Below are 20,190 nucleotides of genomic sequence, written 5' to 3' on the forward strand. Positions count from 1 at the left end.
AAATGATAAATGAATAAATAAAATGAAAGGTGGTGGACCCAAAGGGGTGGATTATCTGGAAGCAAAAGCAAAGGAATATGCCACTTCCCTCCTTAGATGGTCACGTGGGGTTATTTAGTCGGGTGGCATTTGATTCTCAGCTTCTTCAATTCCCTCTGCTGAAGCGAATTGCATCTTTGCGGTGTCCTTGTAAATCCATGCCTTGTAAGATCCTATTCAGAAATTGGAAATTATAGGTAGGTTAAATTCACGGCCCAGGGGTATAGTCGCCCGGTGTTGACCGTGGATCTGTGGCCACAGAAGAGCTTCTCGGAAGAGTTCTCCGTCCCTCCAAGTCCTTATACATGCAATTTTTCTTTTAACTTTTTAAATCCATCGTTACAGCTTCAATATAACTAAATAACTCATCTAAGGGGCTCTCCAAAGTTTCGAATATTTTCATGGTCGTGGTCGGGCTGCGTACGACTTTTCGAATTCTGTAAGATGCTCATTTTTAATAGTATTTGCATTTATATGTAAAACGTGAAAAATCAAGAAAAAGCGAGTATTACATATAATCACCAGTCGCACAATGAGAGCTGGCTCCGAGGGCGTACTAGTACATGAAATGTAGGCCTACCGTACCAGCCGTGGCGTGGCCCGGCATACATCGCGTTGGTATGACGGGCGTACAATGTACACTGTGGTGCCACCACATTAAATAGACCTTTAAATTCACACTTATACACGCATGCGCACAAAGGGCATTGGAAGTAAGAAGTGTGAGCGGGCCATTGAAAACGTGCAGGCGTGCGATTAATTTTAATCATTTTCTCTCAGGTGTTCTGGCTGTGTTCTGCTTTTCCTTCTGAAAATCTCCCAAACGGCGTAAATTATTCTTTGTTTCGCGCGTCCTCAAAATTCTAATAGGCCTAAATCAAATTCAAGTTGTCGTTATGATGATATTACAGATATTGCTGAAGACAAAACTTGCAGAATGTGAGAGAAAACAATCAATGAATTTGTAGTGCCGTACGTTTTTCAGGGCTGCTAACGCTTTTATCCCCTTTGCCAATTATGCGCATTTAGTGATAAGTCCATTATGAATGTATTTCTAGCATATTCAATATCTGCGGTTGTTTACTTTGGAATTTATACCAGTTAGACTGCTAACATAAAATTCTCTATTTAGTGTACAAGGTAAAAACGAAAACGGCGGTCACTAACATGCGACATTTGGGGTTGCTAATAAATATTTATCCACTTTGGAACCTATGCCAGTTTGAGTGCTTACATAAATTTCTCTATTTGGTGTACAAATAAAGGGAAAACGAATTCTCTCTGTCGGTAATTTGATGGTCAACCATCTCAAAGTTGGGTACGATGCACCAACCAGTGTGTAGATCGTGTGTGGAGAAGAGAATTGAACTAGTTCCGCTTTGGCACAAAGAGTGTGTTTCACGTGGAACTGGTAAAAGCTTGATATGACAGTTACTTGGATGCAGCGAACGAGCTTTGGGGTTGATCAAGATCGATCCGAAAATACCAACAGATCCGTGTGGAACAAACAGGCCACCAGATCCGTGAAATCAAACGGCCCTTGGCAAGCCTAGTGCAGATTCGATTACAACAGTAATACTGTGATCTTATACGCACCAGGGCACAAACGTAGTTAACTTGTTTTTAAATGCAATATTCTGCTTATAACAAGAACACTTTACATCTTTTGCTCGTCGTTTTTTATCCCTAAAAGCCTCCGGTCATGGGCGTCGCCAGGATTGTTTCCAAGGGGGCAAATCATTTTTCTCCACTGGGTGGGGAATTTCCGTAGAGCAAGCTAGACCTAGTGGTGAAATGATAAACCCATTAAAGGGTGGGGGCGATGATTTTCAAGTAAATCAGCGACTTTCAGCCAATTTCATCTCGCATTTTTATTTACTTCGTTTTTTCCCCCAACTTTTTAAAATGCTCCCCCTTTTTCAAAGGGAAAGTGCCGCCTCTTGCCCCCACCCCTGCGCGACGTCCATGATTCCTGTCAATACTTTAATCAGCAAAGTCCAAAATACCTCTTAATGTGAGGCTCTATATCTCCGCACCACAAAGGCCGAGCTAACAGCTTGACGGGTGGACACAACAACCACGTTATTCGTTTACAGCTCCCCTCAGCGCTGACATTGGCGCGCTTCCTGTATCTTTTATCTGACAGTTTTGCAAGAAATTCAAGTCACAAAGGGCCATTTTGGGATCACCGTGCAAACACAACAGTATCGCATTGTTCCAATAACAGACGTGCTCGTGACTTCATCACTGACCTTGAAACCAACGCCAGAGTGAAGCTCTACAAAAATAATGTTAAAACGGAGATAATAGCCTTGGGCTTTCAGTGGGAAACACCCTTCCTGGATGTTTTTGTGAAAATCAAACAATAGCTCTCCGCCAAGATATGGATGATGTTTTACCAGGGACCCTGGTCACACCTTTTTCCCAACGGTGCCGAGGCCTTCCGCATTCCGCACAGTCACCCGTCATGAATTAATACAAAAAGGGCCTACAAAATAATTCTACTGTCCGCTTAGCTCAAAGGCAGTGGCAGAATGGTTTAGTATCGGGGGGGGGTTCGATATCGGCATGAAAGCACTTTAAATAGGGCCTATGTAATTTATGAATTCTTTGCACATTTCCTTGTGAGTGAAGCTCTCACATTCGTTCAGCTTCCGTCCTCTCCCAAAACAGTAGGCCTGGGAGAAGTGGAATGATTTTCAGTTGGCCTGTGCTGTCTTTGTTATTAAATTAACGAAGGGTATATGTTGATAATTATGCAAAATATGTCCAGAAGGTACTGGTATACTAAAAAAAAACTGGTGACCCTAATCCCCTGGGTGTATGGAATACACCCTCCATAGAGGTAGGAATTACCTCCATGATCATACTTATATCGGAGGATTGAGAACAGTTAAGGTTAACATAAGTTCGAACATCGCGCATGCACAGTCTGTTTTGGGCTTGTTGCCATTTACAACACGATCAGAGCAGGTCCTGAAGGAAGTTAAGAATTGTGTTACAAGCTAAAGAGGTTTGGAATAACAGAATGATTCGAAACCTAAATCCTTAGGCCCCTAATGGATTAATTTTAGCATGGGTCACAAAAATCACACTGGTTTGGGTTGGTTTCTGGTGGGCGTAGATGGGTATATTGTTAAAAAAAAAGCCTCCGTGAACTCGACCGAACTTTGCTGAAATGCAGCAGACCGTTTGCATTCAATGTCATCCAGGTACCTGCAAACATAAAAGTTTTTCCAAGTGCAGTAAGTGATTAATGTATTCATCCGTTGTAAGCACAATTTGTGTGGGCCTACGTACTCATTTCCTCTTCGCCTTGGATTTGGTCGAGACGTATACATTATGTGTGTTGACGGTTCCCATGTCCATTAACTGAGACGAAAGCGACACGACAACCTATTTCGCGAACTGAGTACGTACACCTCAGTAATATCATCCACTTGTTGGACATTTCAGAATGGATGTCAGCAAGGGATTGAAACGATTCGTGCTGATATTGGTAACTTTTTGCTTCTTTGCGATTGGCGATCCAGTCGGAGCGCAAACAGGAGGTAGGTCGAGCATTTTTATTTTTGATTTGAACGTTCCATATGAACATACAATACGTCATGATAATTTCACTGGTAACTCTCGCTCTCCATGTGCAGAAAAAATAACCGTCAGGACGTTCAGTGAGAATGAATGCAGCTTTTCAATTTTGGGTATTTCTTATGGGTTCCTGAAAATTTGAAAAAGAAAACAGTGGTATGTGGTGCTTACACGGTATTCCATTCAAGCTAAAGGAGCAGGCACAGCTCGGGGTGGGGGAGGTCAACTCCACGCTCATTACCATTTTTTGGGTGTAATTTTAGGAGCCTGGGTGCAAAAGGTTTGAAGAAACGGTGCATACCATATTGGGGTCTTAGATTGCGTGTACGCTTAAGGACAAAGCAAAAAGACTAAGTGGCTCCACCAATGGTGACAATTTAGTAGCATCCCTTCCCTGTATGAATAAGAATTTCCGGACCCCCAACCAAAAAATCCTGGATATGCCCCTGAGGAGCAGTGTGGTAGACTTGTACAACTTTTGAAGCTGGGGAGATAGGTCTTTTAAGGTTTTCTGTTACCGTTAATGTAATTCATGGCCACAACGCATGCGGCAGCCTGCGTATATAAATGGAAAAAGAAAATTTTGACTGATCTCTCACGGCAAAATAAGCTTTTCACGAAAACAATAAGTTGAATTTTTAACATAATCTGTGTCAAAATGACTGCAAGACATTATCGCACCACACGCTGGAGGACTTGATCTGTGAATAAAATGTATTGCTTCAAGAGAAGAGAAAATGTCGGGGGCGGAGTCACATTCGGCCCTGGCTTTGCTTTTTCAGGGTTAAAATACTGCTAGTATTAGTGCTTGGTGAAATCTGATAATGGTTGGTCTGATTCGTACCGTTAACTTGAATATATGATCGCAAAGCAAGAGTTATCTGAGTCCTTTCAGAAACAAATGGAAGCGTAACTCGAATGGTATTTACTCTGGAAACTTTAGAATAGCTTACAATTGACAATTTCCCAAAATGAAAAGATCGGAACAATCACTAATAAACACACAAAGATTCATCAGATGTGCTAATGGGAGACAAAAAGGGTGAAACATTACTGGTAATTCTGATTATCCCTATACATTTCATCTGACGCATTTCACTTCACGCACGCTTATCGACCCTACAGCAGCAGCAGAAGACAGGGCAACGAATATGGCTGATTGGACCATGACGAAATAAAGTCATTTCCCGCATTAAAAAATTTCAGTAATCGGCAACCCAAATACACTTTTAGCAAAAAGAAAAAGAATGTGATTAGTATGGGGTACTGCAGCATACCTGTGAACAAAAATTGTTTATTTCTATGGAGTGAATTTTTTATGTGTGGCCTTTGACAGAAGTGGCAAGTTTCTTTTGCTGTCCAGTGTAATTACTTTGTAAGAACTGCACTTCACCAGATATTGCCAGGATTAGCCTTTTCCTACGGTTCCTGGGGGGGGGTGATGCGGCCCTTTTAGCGGGGATGATTTTGTTTAAAAAGACACAATCGGAAGATCAAACGATACATTCTTTCCTTTGCTGGTTAGATTCTTAGAGCATAATGATTATCATATCTTACCTTATCATTATCTTAGCTTATTAATATACGTTGGGTAAGGGCAAACCTGTTATATATAATTAACATTTCCCCAACGCAAAAAAAAATACATCTTGAAAATACATCTTAGTTGAAAATGATTATCATGTTGACATTTCAGCCTCCTTAAGGGAAGGCATTGAGCAAAGGAAAAAATAGGCCAAACGTTTTTTTCCTTCTTCCGTAATCCAGTTCGAGGACGTGGTATGCAGTATTACTCTAGGCAAATACTTTTTTTGCCCTATGGGTGCTTTAGCAAATTGTTTATCGAGAAGAAAATGGACACGAAAAAGAAACCCGCTGATCAGGAAGAAAACGCGGTGGAGAACATTTTAAGTAAACAACAATGCTTCTGGGAGGTTTTTGTGTATACCCGGAAAGTGGATATAGGTTTGCTGATAAAAGGGTGTGTGTCCCCTGGATAAAGACCGAGGGGGAAATACGTATATTAATCGACTACACTGTCGGGCACTTGGCACGCTATCATGACCTGTGAGCGCAGCGGTGTCAGGTGGTTTCTGGTCAACGCACACATTCCCATCGTGTTGAATACAATCCAACCCGGAAATCATGCAGCGGTGACAAAATTGCGTTTCGGTTCTTCATTTAACAACAAATTCTGAAATGTTTAATTCACAAATCTGAGAGACGACAAAACTTGCCTGCTTATTTGCCGCCATTTTGAACCACCCCTGAACCAACTTCATTGTCGCGTCCAAATCACTTGACTGGCACTGCGTAAAATCACGCACGAGGCCTCTAAAACCGGACCTTCTTATAACGTGACGTGATTAATAAAGATCATGAATAAGCGACTAGTTATTGGGCCAAATAGCCTGAGTCACTTTAAAACAAAATAAGAACAACATTATGCACGAGTCTTTTGTGGCAGCAACCTCTTTCTACTGAGTCCTCTATAATTTAGGCAACAACGGAGATATTTTTTTTACTACAAAAGCCCTGTAGTGCCATCAAGTGTTATTGCCGAAAGGTGAAGCATATTATTTTGAAGTTTTTTTTCATTAGGCACATTTCCACTTTGATTTAAGATGTTTTTCCTAGTTGATTTTCAAGAGATAGGCTTATATATTTTCAAGTTAAATTCTGTTTCATAAAAACAAACTTGAAAAACAAAATTAAAAAAATATATATCTCACAAAACCGAAGGAGAGAATATATATATCGTACAAACTAACTTAAGGAAAAATATAGTTTATAAATACAAATATAGTTTGTAACACCTGACTTCGACAAAATATAAAAGCTCAAGTGTTCTAGTAAAATAAAAATTCCAGTGGAAAACTTATTCGTTTTTATAGATTAGTAATTTATTATTTAGAATTATTGATTTATTACTTCAAACTACTAATTCGTTATCAAAAGTTATAACTTTATTATATACTATGTTTTTGTGATTCCTCATTCCAATAATTTCCTTACTACGAATAACTTGTGCGCAACATAACGAAGTATAGGGGTTCCTGGCTATTTTAAAACGTTTCTTGTTCAATTCACCTCATGACATTTTGAATTTAGCCCAAAAAAAAAAAGCCCGCCCTTTCTAAAACTGATTTAGTCTTTAACCATGAATTAAATTTCAAAAGTTGGTCAACACATTTCAAGACCACATCGATAATATTCGTCATCACTATTCAAATTCGTCCAAGGGATAGCAGAGCGTTCAGAAATCAAATTCATCTTGTGTCAAACTCTCTAAGTTTGTTAGGTAATTTAGTCCCATTTTACTCAAGCACAACTGAACGCATTATTTTGTCCACTCTCTAATAAATAAGGAGTTTAGTTGCAATGCAAAGAGAACATGGCTGCCAGAGGGGCATAAAGTAAACAAAAGTTTGACAGAGAAAAAAATAAAAAGATAAAGATCAGGAAAAAAAAAAATAAGTTCGGAAAGAAAGATGAAGTCAGACATTAAAATCCCCTGTAAGATTTGATTCTATGTGAATTTCTGAAAACCTTAAAAAAGACCGTTAATTCAAAAAAAGCGAACTATAGGCCTACACATAAAAATCTCAAAGTGAACAAATTTTAGTGACCGCTGAACAGTTAAAACAAATGGATAGAATATCCTTACCAGAGAGATGTATCCATTCTACCGAGTTGCACACTGAAAAATTGCCTGGGTTAAATTTTACCCCAAGGGAGGGTGAAAACAGCAACTACCCAAGAGGTTAGGTTGTTTCAACCCAATTTAGGGGACTGAAATTAATTTTTGGTTTGTTTTTAATCAAACAATAACATCCACTCATTTTGTTAGTGACAAATGAAACAGAAAGTAATTCCCATCCCAAAATTGGGTTAACATAGCCCATATTTCGGTATAGTTACAGTTTTCACTATACCTTGGGTTAAAATTTAACCCAGGTAGTTTTTCAGTGCAGAGAGGTTTGACGACTTTGGTGCATGCAATTTGCAAGCGTATGACCAGCATGCTCGACGCAAGGCGCATTTGTTTGAAGAATAAAGGCCGGCTTATAATTTGGCGCAGAATCGAACACAAACGCGAAATTACGAGGAGAGATCAAATTGATATTGCGCAGATTCGGAAACATTGAACACATATCATCAACTAGGACTAAGTTTAATGACGTCATATTGGCTTCCTTTTTTGCATTTCGCCATTTTGGCATATCGCCTTCTTTTTTCGCCTGAAGTATTAACCGGCCGCGGCTTAGTGGCCAAGACGAAATAGCAATACTCCTCCTTCCAAATAGAACCAACATTTGAAATCGTCAGACGATTGACGAATTTGCAATTGTCCTGAATCAATTTCAATGGCCGAAATCGACAAAAAAGGTGTAAAAAATTGGAATGAAAAACAGGGATAACTCAAAGAGGATAAGGTTCTGGCTACATATGGTGTTTCAGGTTTAATTAATGGCGTCTGGCTAGAGTCCATGCCCGAACAGAGATATTGACAAATGGGAAGAGCCACCAACATAGAGTAGCTCAGTTAGTAGAGCACTGGTACGGTATTCCAGAGGCCGCAGGTTCAAATCCCGCTCCGGTCAATTTCTTTGTTCATTTCTATAATCATTCATAAGAACCTAGTCAGTTTCCCTATATGATTTGTTTCATGAATGAAAATCGTGTTAAGATATCCAGGAAACCTACAGGCGGATATACATAGGGCACACCCTCGCAACAACAACTTTGCAGAACCTGGGCGGAAAATGTCCCGACCTCTCCCTTGAAATAATGGTATGGTAATTCAACTCCGACCACAAAATCATATTCCATTTATAAACAGGCAATAACTTCAAAAGCGAAACTTCTCCGTTATCTTTACGAGTCTCTGTGCTGCAACGGCCCGCAGCGCACGCTCACAGTAAAACCAAAGACAATGTTCCAGTCACTTATAGACTCGTAATTAAGAGCCAAGATAAAAACTGGAAAACACGGAAATGTAAGTTTATCAGGTGTTTGTATCTAAAGGTTCATGTCAGGTTAGTGGTGCTATGAGAAAAGTAAAATAAAAAACCTCCCGCCCGACCTGACCCAACTTTCTGGAAAAAAGGACGATCAAAATAATTTTCTTAGGCAGCTTAATAATGCAAAACACCCGGACGCCTCTGGTGGTTTATTCTTGACGAGCGAAATTTTAACAGTTGGGCTTTGGTCAAGAGAGGGCGCTGCGGATAATGTCAACTTCCATAAAGCTACACGTGACTGCCGGCTGCCCTTGGCCTTGTACGTACGTGTACATGTACATGTAGGCATGGAATCTTCAGTCAGGCATGCCACTTTCATGCCTGCTAGGTAACAACATTGATCTGTGATGACCGCAACGTTAACCCCCTTGCCCCCAGATGTCAACTTTGGGGTTCGATGTTAGACGTGCGGTATGAATAACCATGGAGGTATTCTGCCTCCATGGAATAACGAAGTGACGAACTTGGGTGCACGGCCAACGTGGAAGTTGGAACCCTACACTGGTGGTAAGCACCGTGGATATACATGTATCGATATCGCCGATGTTAGTTATTTGGAAATATCGATATATTGAAAATGTCGCATTTGGGGGAAATATTGAAAATATAAAAACTTCGAAACCATCAATATTGAAAAATATATTGAAAATATTGCTACTGACTGAGGAATGAACTTTATTAAAAAATATGAAAGTGCATCGCCACATTACCGTAATTTTCGATAAGCCATGGCTTACGTTGGTTCTCACGCTGAGTGAAAAATGTCCTTGTTGCTTATACTCCTGGCAGCTTATATGGCGACATCTGAAGAACAAATTCAGTCACCTACATGTACTGTATCTCAGTCTCGCACTCAATAATTTGCGTACACTTTGCCTCAAAATCATCACAAAATTTATCCTCCAAAACAGAATTATTTGCTAACCATTTGTACATGTATGTAGACTAGAACTACATGTACATGCTGATGATATCGCTATGCACGGCAGCATGCTAGAGCATGCTAGAGCATGTCGCCAAGTGAACTGGATCGCAACATTACAGTGTAGGGGTGTACCCTTAGAACAATATACCAGCAATTCATGCCTGTATAATACCTTGACAATTAAAATGAATAAAATTTGATACATTGATAATATCGATAAAAAAAATATCGGTATTGGCCAAGATATGATATCGATGGTGCCTACACACTGGCCACAGCTTACAGTTGTAGGGCCGGAGGTCGGGCCTAACACAGTGTACAACAAACTAACATTAGACAATAATTAATGGTTAGATGGACATGCATGATGGTGCATGTGTGTTTGCCATCATTGGAAAGCTTGTAACATTACAATTACAACATTACTGGGGAGCTTCTTGTGTTAACGAGTCGCAGGATTAGTGGGTAATTTGAAGTCGAAACAGTACAGTACAAATTGAGCCACATTATTACATGTACATGTACATGTACACTGCAGCTGAATTGTTGGCTGATAAGCTTTGCAAAATCAACATGATAACTTTTTGTAGATAAAAATACAACTTACACTAGTTGTGTTATCATTAACTGCAGGTCTCCCTCTGACTGAGTCCTCCAGAAGAAGCATTCCTGAGCAACATGTTCATGTACATTTACACGCATACCGTGTAGTACAGAAAAATACATTTCTGCATTCATTTTCAGTTAAGGAGCCCGTCATTTTGGAGTGATTTTCAAAAAACTTCATTTGGGTAGTTGGCATATACATGTATTAACCCTCCTTTTGCTGTAGCCATCAAAAACAGTCAAAAATTCCTTGTACCGATACTTCCCCTGTACAGTACGTAGACATATCATATGTCACTTGACTGATTTTGACTGATATTGACTGCTTTTCAAGGCTTCAGGGTTGCCCGAAATCAATTTACTACATGTAGCTTTATCAGCCGCTTTTAAAGGAACCAGGAAATAGAATTACATGTATTTTTATAAATTTTACAAAAAGACCTTGAAATTTGCATCTTTGGGTTTCAAGTAACCTCATTTTCAATTTTTATTTTGCAATTTTAACCCATATTTTGATGCGTTTTGGGTTTTATGCTTATGCTATTTGCATATTTATGAATAGAACTATGAAGTCATGCAAGGCACTGAATCTCAATGTTGCAATGATTTGTGCACAGAAAATTTCTAGATTTTTTAACCACTGCTGTGGCAGATTTCATTTTATTTGGCAATGTATTGAGCACTGTGTTGACAAGTATATGGTACTAATCCAGCAAAATCCTTTTCACAGAAATATTCCCAGATAGCAAATATGCGGTTCACAACATGAACATCAAAGCATGCAACCTGAACCATGTCTTCCTGGATTTACATTAAGTGCCCTCACTTGTCCAGAAATGCTTGGTCAATTTTTAATGTTTGAAAAAGTGCATCGTTCAGTTCAGGTAACTCAAAAAAGATGTCAAACAGTCTTCATACATTGAAGAAGAGTACAGAGATACAAAAAAATTGATTCTAAGAAAAATTCATTTCCTGGATCCTTTAAATATATTTTCATAAAAGTATTACATTTTGGACAAAACTCCACCTTTTTCAATCACAAAGGCTAATTACAGACAATTTTGTGACCTTTCAAATACACCATAGTCATCATGCTTAGAACCATCTGAAAGCTTGTTTCATATTCTGTTCACATCTTACAATAAAACTTTGCAGAAATCAAACTTGTGTGAAGAATCAAGAACAGGAGCATACATGTACATCATGTGTTAAATAATAACCAAACTGGCTGTGTCAGTTTGAGAAATCTCGATCAGAAAATTAAAAAACTCTCAAAACAATATTGCCTTCAAATTGCATACATTAAACCTGTTTTTTTATTTTTATGTATTTGTATGGACTTTTGACCAGTATGCTTGAAATGAAAGATTTAAAGGACACATTTGGTGTGGTGAGAGATACGAACGGTTAGAAATTACCATACCAAGGGATTTTCTACGTGTACTTTATTACAGTTAAACTTATTGAACTGATCTTCAAAATCAAAACCTGAAATGGTCGAAAGTAATTTTCATTTCATTGATTTGCAGTCGGAGGAACCAGCTCAACTGAATATGATCTGGTATTTGTAGCTGACTTGACACAACCCGGGATATTCATGGCTCCTGCAGACACCTTCAATTTCACTCTCATCCCTGCCTTTAGTGACCATGTTCTCCGACCTGTTGCCATTGACTACGACCCCATTGATGGCATGGTGTACTGGACCGATGTGCAGCATTTGAGCATCAGTCGTGCCTTTGTGGATGGGAGTGGCTTTGTTGTTCTCTTGAGGGATCTCAGTTGTAAGCACTTGATTGGTAATCCATAAGTGCCTCAGATCTGAAGTGTAGAAAATTCTAAATAGATTATGTTACATGTATGGCAAAGAACTGAGTGTGTGGGTAGCCTGAATTAAGTTTACGGACCTATTTTCTTGAAGTGGAACTATTCTAGGATCTACTTCAGTGGTGAATGATTTCATGGTAGGCCCTTACCTATTGAAAGTGTGCGTGCAGTTGGACATGTTGGAGAAGATTGCTTTAATTGGTTTATTCAGTCCCACCCACTGTTATGTTTATTTCATCAACCAAATTTTGAGATCAGAATCCAATTATTTTGTATTCAAACCTTCGATAGTACACATGTACATGTACTTTCAGAAAATGAGTAACTCAGTGTTTTGTGGCCAGTTCTTCCCCGTACACTTCTGCTTTTGTGAAAGCCAAAGAATCTGTTGCTGTCGTTTTGCAAGTTAGCTATTTCTTTTCAAAAACGTAGTAAATTCTATCTGGTAATTCATTTAAATTATTTGCCCCTGTGTTCTTATTTTGGAAGTATACAGCTTCAGTAAGTTGCCTGATGCTTCACAACAAATCTACCCTCCCTTCTAATAATATTATGGTGGCATACTGGATGGATGTCATTGACGATGGATCAATCGTACTTGCTTCAATTGGGAAAATGTAATTGTACACTTGTGAGCTTGATTATTACTTTTGCAGTGCCTGATGGGTTGAGCCTTGACACAGTAAATCGTCTGATGTACTGGACCGATACAGGCAGTGATCTGATCGAGCGAGCTTCCATGGATGGTCTAGATCGCTCTGTGGTCCTGAACCTGACAAATTCATCGCTGGGGACCGTGGAACCCAGGGCAATAGTCGTGGATGTGTCAAATGGGTACCGGATGATATCTGTTTCTCCCTAAATCCTGATTCCTTTGACATGCATGCATATATTCTCTAAGAAATCCTCCAAAGGCTCCTTAATTCTAACATTGTGTCTTTACTTTGTATAAATCTGTCAGATCTTGAGACTTTAACAATCAGGAAACATTCCACAACTTTCAAATAATTTCTTTTGATGCATTCTTAGATGGAACATTCTTTGTTCTCGAGTTGTCAAGCCTTATCAGATGTACATGCATGCAGTTGTGGTCCACATATACATGTACATGTATCTCCTCAGATCCATCAAAATCCATCAATTGGCTTTGGAGGATGCTGTCAGTTTTAGAAGGCAGCAGATTTAACCATACTTGGGGCTCGTTGATGCCTTTGGAAAGTTGAAGTACAGAGAATGTGACTCTGCAGTAGACTGCAGGGTTTTGGATGATTCAAGAAAGTTTCTCAGAAAAACTCTTGAAAAGCTGAATTTTTGTACATTTGAGTAATGAAGAATTGTTATACGACCACACTGTTTTTTGGATATTCATGGTTTTCCTGAAAGTGACTGCAATTGCACATTTACATGTATCTTTCCAGCCACCTGTACTGGACTGACTGGGGCAGTGCACCAAAGATTGAGCGCGCAAACACGGACGGCACGTCACGGATGGTTCTGGTCAACACTGAACTGCAATGGCCAAATGGCCTGACACTGGACAAGCAAGGTATGTATGTATGTGTAATCTGATTGTTCTAAACGATGTTCATGGCTTTTCTGAAAGTGACAACAATTGTACATTCATCTTTCTAGCCACCTGTATTGGACTGAGTGGGGCAGTGCACTGAAGATGTGCCATGCCTTTGCTGCTGGATGGTTTCGTTCCAATTCTAGTACCATGAGTTTCCATTAGGATTCTAGTGTTTGTATACTGAAGCATGGTGTGTATGTGCTGATGCAGAAATTGAGGACGTCTGTGGAACGTTCTTCTGATGTCTTCTTTAGGTGGACCAATGTACATTTAAAATATGCCCAAGCGGTGTGGAAAGTGAAGACGTTCAGTGGACAGTCGAGAGGAATTGCAGGGTTGGGTTATCATTTGCAAAATGAACAAATGTTTCAGAAATTTGAATTGTGCTCCAAAATCCAGAAATGACAGAATATTAACAGTGCAAGTGAACTATTAAGGTTTTTTTTACTCCAGCTTGTCTTGACTGTGTGATAAAGGTTTACGTACATGTTAGGTGGTGTGTGGAAAGCATATTTGTGTGATAAGTGTGTTTTGAGGGTGTATTTACACATTATACAAGGACTAAGAAAGATGCATGGAATTTTTTTGCCTGTTTCTCTGTGTTTTAGGTGGGAGAATCTACTGGTGTGATGCTGGAAAGGATCGCATTGAATCTGTTACCTTTCTGGGCCAGGATCGCCAGCGCCATGCAAGCCTAGAAACCTATGACATCCACCCGTTTGATATCGCACTCTACCGGGGGAATTTGTACTGGACTGATTGGCGCTACCTGCTTATCAATTTGACCTTAGATCTGCCACCGGTCCTTTCAGTGATTTCTGCCAGCTTCTCACGGCCAGGAGGAATGCACATTCATAGTGGTAAGTTAAGAGAGGATTGCAATCTGCCACACTTAAGACCTTTTGCCATAGTGTACAGTGTAATTCTGGAAGCAGAAATAGAAGTCATTTCTGCTCATGTGAGATCTGATAATGAGCGTTACAATATATAGTGCCTCCTCAGACTTGTCTGAGTGAAGATGGGTAGTATTAACAAAGAGTTTGAAATCATGTCATGTGGAAAACGTCATTGTGAGTCTACAGTGTGCCTTCTTTGTCATCAACGCTGCCTCCCAGTTTATCACTGACAACGAAGTCATGTCTGAATCAACTGGCTTGTCAATGGCACATAGCTTCATCAGCCATTAGCTGGAGACTTCCATTGGTGCACATCTTGTTTCTTACCACAACCAAATATTTGTGGCAATGCCAGAGTCTAAAAGTAGCCGGGATGTAGTTGATCTTCTGTGACTTCTTACCTAAAGGTCAATTCATCTAAATGTATATACCATGGATGGGGGGCCATACATGCATGTGCATGAATAGGCTTCATTCCATGTTCATGCAGGGTAAGTTGCCCCGGTAGCATGTATTGAAACTTCATAGTTACAGAATCGATAAGGTTGTTGCCAGTTGCTTGTGTATGCCAGCATTGTATAGTAGGGCTATGTCGAATATCCAAATAACTGAATATTTGATTGATTGTCGAATATTCAAATATTATTTTTAGAATTTGAATATTCAAATGCAAAATTCATGAAAAGGAAGGGAAAGTTTTCTTTTGTTTTAAATGAGAAAATCGCAGTATGGCATGTATGGAGGCTTGTTTCCAGCAGATTCAAATGAAAAGTGTCAGAAATCATACAACAATTTAAAATTATTCATTTAACAATTTAAAAGGAATAGAAACTTTCAACAGGGCAAGAGGTCTTGTTCATCTCTTAAATCTTGCTAAATCATGGCTGGAGATACTCCTAGATGTTGGAAGCTATTATATTGATTATAATGTACAATTGTGTGTGTTATTGCAACTAATTTTGTATAATGGTTTGTTCATCAACAATTTGCCGGTTGGTACATGTACAACCAAATATTCGGATATCCGAACAAATTGAAAGTCAAATATTTGAATGGTGAACTATTCGAATTGATGCAGCTCTATTGTACTGGGTCTCAAGTCTGACTTTAATCAATTTCTACTGCTGCTTTGTTAAAGTGATGTACACTTCTTGTTGGCAGATACATTCTTTGATCACAGCTGTGTAAACTCAATGCCTTGCGGAAATGGGGAACGCTGTCGCCAGTTCCAGACCAGTCACCAGTGTGTCTGTAAGGATGGACAGGATGGAGCTAGCTGTAATCTGGGTGAGTTGGGGTGAATTAGCAATTCATATACATGTACTGCAGGTGCCAGCTGCATCTTTTCGAAAGGCTCTTGCTAACAATTTGTCAAAATCTTGTTTTGTGTACCATTCTGTAGTGCTGATTTCTTTGCCAAATGTGGCCCAAAAGGTCACCACTTCTGTTGCACTGCCAAAAGAAAACTATAGATTGGTACTAGACATTAATGGGTATTGGCCAAAATACAGTATTTGTATCATGGGCAAAACTCACTGATTTCTTATTTATTTGATTTTGTTTCATGTTGTAGCTAACCCATGTGCTGCTTCATCATGTTATAATGGAGGTACATGTTACTTGTCAGCAAGCATTAGTCCTGGCTATTTCTGTCAGTGCAGAGAGAGATACTTTGGAAGCAATTGTGAAATATTTGGTACGTACCATATGTTAACAATTGAAGCCATGTGATGAATATGTGAACACTTGTGGCATCTCGTTGTACTTTAAGCTATGCCATATTTAGTTCACTAAAATTTTGTTCGGAATTGTTGGTCTTTCAAAATTCTTCTGCCATTCAGACTTCAGTGAATGATAATTCTTTAAATGCTTCAAGTTTTGATTATTCATGTTTATAGTGCTTTGAAAAATTGACCTGTTAGCTTTTTTTTTACATATGTTATGCATAAAACCTTTGTGAAAAAGTTAACAAGTTTGAACTTTGGGGTGTTTTTCGTTGATGATATATTGACTTGGAAGTTTCACATCAATGGAATTGTCATAATCACTAGACTTAAACATGTTGCCCATTTTGAATTTCTTCAAACTCTTTTTACGTCAATTGTACTTCCTTAGTTTTCTTATTTTACCAACGTAAGGGGAAATAACCTTTTTACAAGCCCATTTTGTTCCACAATATTTTTTTCAAGAATTTGCAGGTTTTGCCACCTCCTCTTAACTTGATCTTTATAATTTTGTACTCTAGTATTTTTTTTGTGATTAACCATTAAGAGTAAATAAATGTTATCCCTCAGAAATTTAGCATTTATAAAAAAGAACTTTTTATGACTTCTTTCCCCAGATGACCCTTGCAACAGTAACCCTTGCATGAATGGGGCAACCTGTCAAGGCACATCAGAGGGCTTCACTTGCATATGTAGCTCTGAATTCCTCGGACAATTTTGTGAATCTCAGAGTCGTAAGTATTACTATACTGTACCCTCTATCCTAGTTGTGAAAGTGTGCGCATATGTATGTGTACGTATACAATTTTACCCTAACTCTGGCATTTTGCAGTGTTAATACGTCTAATTCCTGTCATTGCCTAATTTGCATCATTACTTTTCCATTTTCCGGTCATTTCTTTCTCTTTCAGATCCTTTTGATCTGGTCTTTGTGGCCAACCTGGATCCTCCAGGACTTTTCATGGCGCCCACGGACACCTTCAACTTTACCCTCATCCCAGGATTGAATGGGAGCCATAGCAACATAAGCCGACCTGTTGCCATTGACTATGACCCTGAAGAAGGCATCGTGTATTGGACCGATATCGCGCTGTCAACTATTAATCGAGCTCATTTGAATGGGAGCAGATTTGAGATTATCTTAAGTGATCTACAGAGTAAGCAAACGTCATACAAACACTCAAGTCATGCTCGTTTCTTCCTTTTGGTGACAGACTAGATGTACACATTTATCCTTCGTCAGTCAATGTAATAATCCTCCATTTTTCTGTTATCTAAACAAAATTTTCCTTTCTGTTCTTAGCCCCAGACGGCATGACTCTTGATGTTGATAACTACATGATATACTGGACTGACACAGGCAGTGATCTGATCGAGCGAGCTACCATGGATGGTCAGAGTCGATCTGTGGTCCTCAACTTGACAAATGCATCACTTGGGGCCGTGGAACCAAGAGCAATTGTTGTAGACCCCAGTAACAAGTTAGCTTCTCTGAAACACTTCTTCATTTAAGTGGATTTTCTTAACCCTCAAAGAGCCGGGGGGGGGGCAGATTCCGCCCTCTCAATATTTTTTTCAGATAGAGCCACAGTGCATGTGTTTTTTCACAAGCTGAACCTTGAGGAATTTTCTCAGTGACTCTTCGGGGTCATCTTGACACCGATTTCATGAAAATGGAACTTAACATATGCTCTTGTAGCCCCCATTTTTCAAGGCAGGTCAGCAAAAAAACATATACTGTAGATAAGTGCATGTGGGTTGGCATGTGTTTGGCCTTCAATTTCAAATGTCTGTAACAACTAAACCAAATGTCAGATTGAGTTTCAGTTCCATTTGTGCTGGTGAGTAGTCATTTTATATGCATGCCAATTGAAAAAAAAAATCTGCGATGGGACGGCCAAGTTCTTTGCTGGTAGAATCCTCCCCTCCCCAGTGTGAGATGGTCCAAAATAACAGGCTCTTTTAGGGTTATGGGAATTTTTCACTTCTGATTTTGATTCTGAAATTCATCTGTCAGTTGCTCATATATAACAGTACACAATGTAATCCTATCATGAAACACTGTGGCTTAATTGCTGCAAAACCCATTTTCTGTGGTCGTTTTTGGTCTTTCTAAAATGTCTACCAAAAAACCCATGAGATCAGGTTAGGACTGACTATGAACAGCCAACCCCTCCTGTTGGAATGATCAGAGTTTGAACCCAGGTAGTTTTGTAGTATGCGCGGGGTTGCGCTGCTGGGTGCTATACCGATGACACATGGTACATCACAGTCGAACAAAACTCAGAGAATGGCAGTTCAGACCTTCAGAAAGTTGCTGATTTATTTACATGATCTTACTCAGATTCCACATCAAATCATCACATTCATGTTGCAGGGGAGGAGGCAAGTAAGGCTGCACCAGCTGTTACTCTACTCCATTCCGAAAATGGAACCGGGAAAAAGAGACCAAAAACTTTTCCCTTCTCTCTCCCCAACTAGCCACACGTCAACTCCCCTCATATCAACTTCAAGACATCACGCACGTCATGCATGCTCTATACATGTACATGTCACACAAAAGCCAAAAGTCAAACAGAAATGGCGCGTACCCCTCCGCTGCATGGATACAAGGTCTATTTTTAGAAACGGTATGTATACACGTACATAGCTGCCAGCACGGTTAACTTTGGGCATTAAACTTTTCCAAGAGACGAGCGCCCTCTATTGGTCATATTTGTGAATTATGGGGCAAAATCAGATCTAATCGTTTCCCTACAGTTTATTAGGGCCCACTTTCATGGCACTGCTAAGCAATAAGCATGGCAAAAGGCAAGCTAACTTGGAGGAAAAATTTGCACATACTGGTATATAGTGACAAAACTAGAAACCTTTACATGGGTGCAACCATAGACACAACCATACAAGGCAGCACCATGAAGTAGTTCTTACGGTTTTACTGAGCAAACTTTTCTGCCATGGTACATGCAATTTTTCTGCAAACTGTTAAACAGTACCGTAAAATTGAGCCCTGGATCACCATGACTCTAAGAAGCTGCAAAAGAGAAGAAATAAACAAAGACCAGGGAAGTTTGTCCAGTAGGGGAATGGGTAAGGGACAAATCATTAGTCAATATCATACCTCTGATGGGATTCGAACCAGGGTTATTGAAGATTTAAGTTCAATGATGTTACCACTGATTCAAAATGCACCTGTCTTTGGGGGGGTTTCAGTCATTTGTACTGGACAGATTGGGGCAGCTACCCAAGGATTGAGCGATCTGACACTGATGGCTCTCGTCGTCGTGTTCTGATTGATACCAACCTTCTGTGGCCAAATGGCTTAGCTCTTGATATGGAAGGTAAATACTAGGTGAAGTTTTTACATAGGGCCATGTATAAAAACGAGCGCTGACTCATGTACAAAGTGTTGCCTAATGGGCGCATTCATATTTGTGCACAAAGCTTTGGGAAAAACTTGAAATTTTGTACGGCTATCTGCATATTCGTATATTTTTCCTATAACATATGTCAGCAAAGCTGATTATGTAAACAACCTGAATGCACAATTAGTAAATGAGCGTTTCATATTGCTTTGCACCAAAAAATGCAAATGTGTGCGCATATGCACTGTACATTAATTTTGCCGTGACATTTTTAGTAAGATTTTATTGGTATCCGATGCACTCAACAGCTGCCGCTCCAGAGCCGTCAACTCACTTAATACTGAGTGAATTATAGGGAACAATTTACTTTTGAATTTAGCTGAACTTAGTCATCGAAAGACAACCATTGAAAGATGTGCATACGAATCCGACGACCTTGCTCGAATGTTAAGAAACGTTCATTTTAAAATAATCAGGTATGGATGTTGGCATGAATGAATGTGTTCCATTGCTCCATACGTGTCCATATTATTCAAAAGTCAAGCTGACGTTGGCGTAGGTTGTACATGCGCGTTGTAGTTTCATGTAGAATGCACTATGCAATATTTATCATTTATCTCATTTCA

General features: G+C 39.5%; 1 protein-coding gene across 5 annotated transcripts in view; it reads left to right on the forward strand.

Moving 5' to 3' along the window:
- Positions 1–3,275: 3,275 nt before the first annotated feature.
- Positions 3,276–20,190, forward strand: part of LOC110978214 (uncharacterized) — a 32,586-nt gene continuing 15,671 nt past the window's right edge. The window contains exons 1-11 of one of the 5 annotated variants that reach the window (XM_087132650.1): positions 3,276–3,590; positions 11,712–11,966; positions 12,666–12,843; positions 13,428–13,555; positions 14,188–14,439; positions 15,637–15,762; positions 16,049–16,171; positions 16,817–16,933; positions 17,111–17,356; positions 17,503–17,680; positions 19,413–19,540. In XM_087132650.1, the coding sequence (XP_086988776.1) occupies positions 3,497–3,590; positions 11,712–11,966; positions 12,666–12,843; positions 13,428–13,555; positions 14,188–14,439; positions 15,637–15,762; positions 16,049–16,171; positions 16,817–16,933; positions 17,111–17,356; positions 17,503–17,680; positions 19,413–19,540 (1,825 nt within the window). In that variant the 5' untranslated portion in view covers positions 3,276–3,496. Of the gene's footprint in view, positions 3,591–8,898; positions 9,197–11,711; positions 11,967–12,665; positions 12,844–13,427; positions 13,556–14,187; positions 14,440–15,636; positions 15,763–16,048; positions 16,172–16,816; positions 16,934–17,110; positions 17,357–17,502; positions 17,681–19,412; positions 19,541–20,190 lie in introns of those variants that run through there. The other 4 variants (XM_022233027.2, XM_087132653.1, XM_087132651.1 and 1 more) reach the window with 4 other exon arrangements.

This window comes from Acanthaster planci, linkage group LG02 (assembly GCF_054643075.1).
Source record: "Acanthaster planci isolate LZ-2023a linkage group LG02, COTS_SCS, whole genome shotgun sequence".
NCBI lineage: Eukaryota > Metazoa > Echinodermata > Asteroidea > Valvatida > Acanthasteridae > Acanthaster > Acanthaster planci.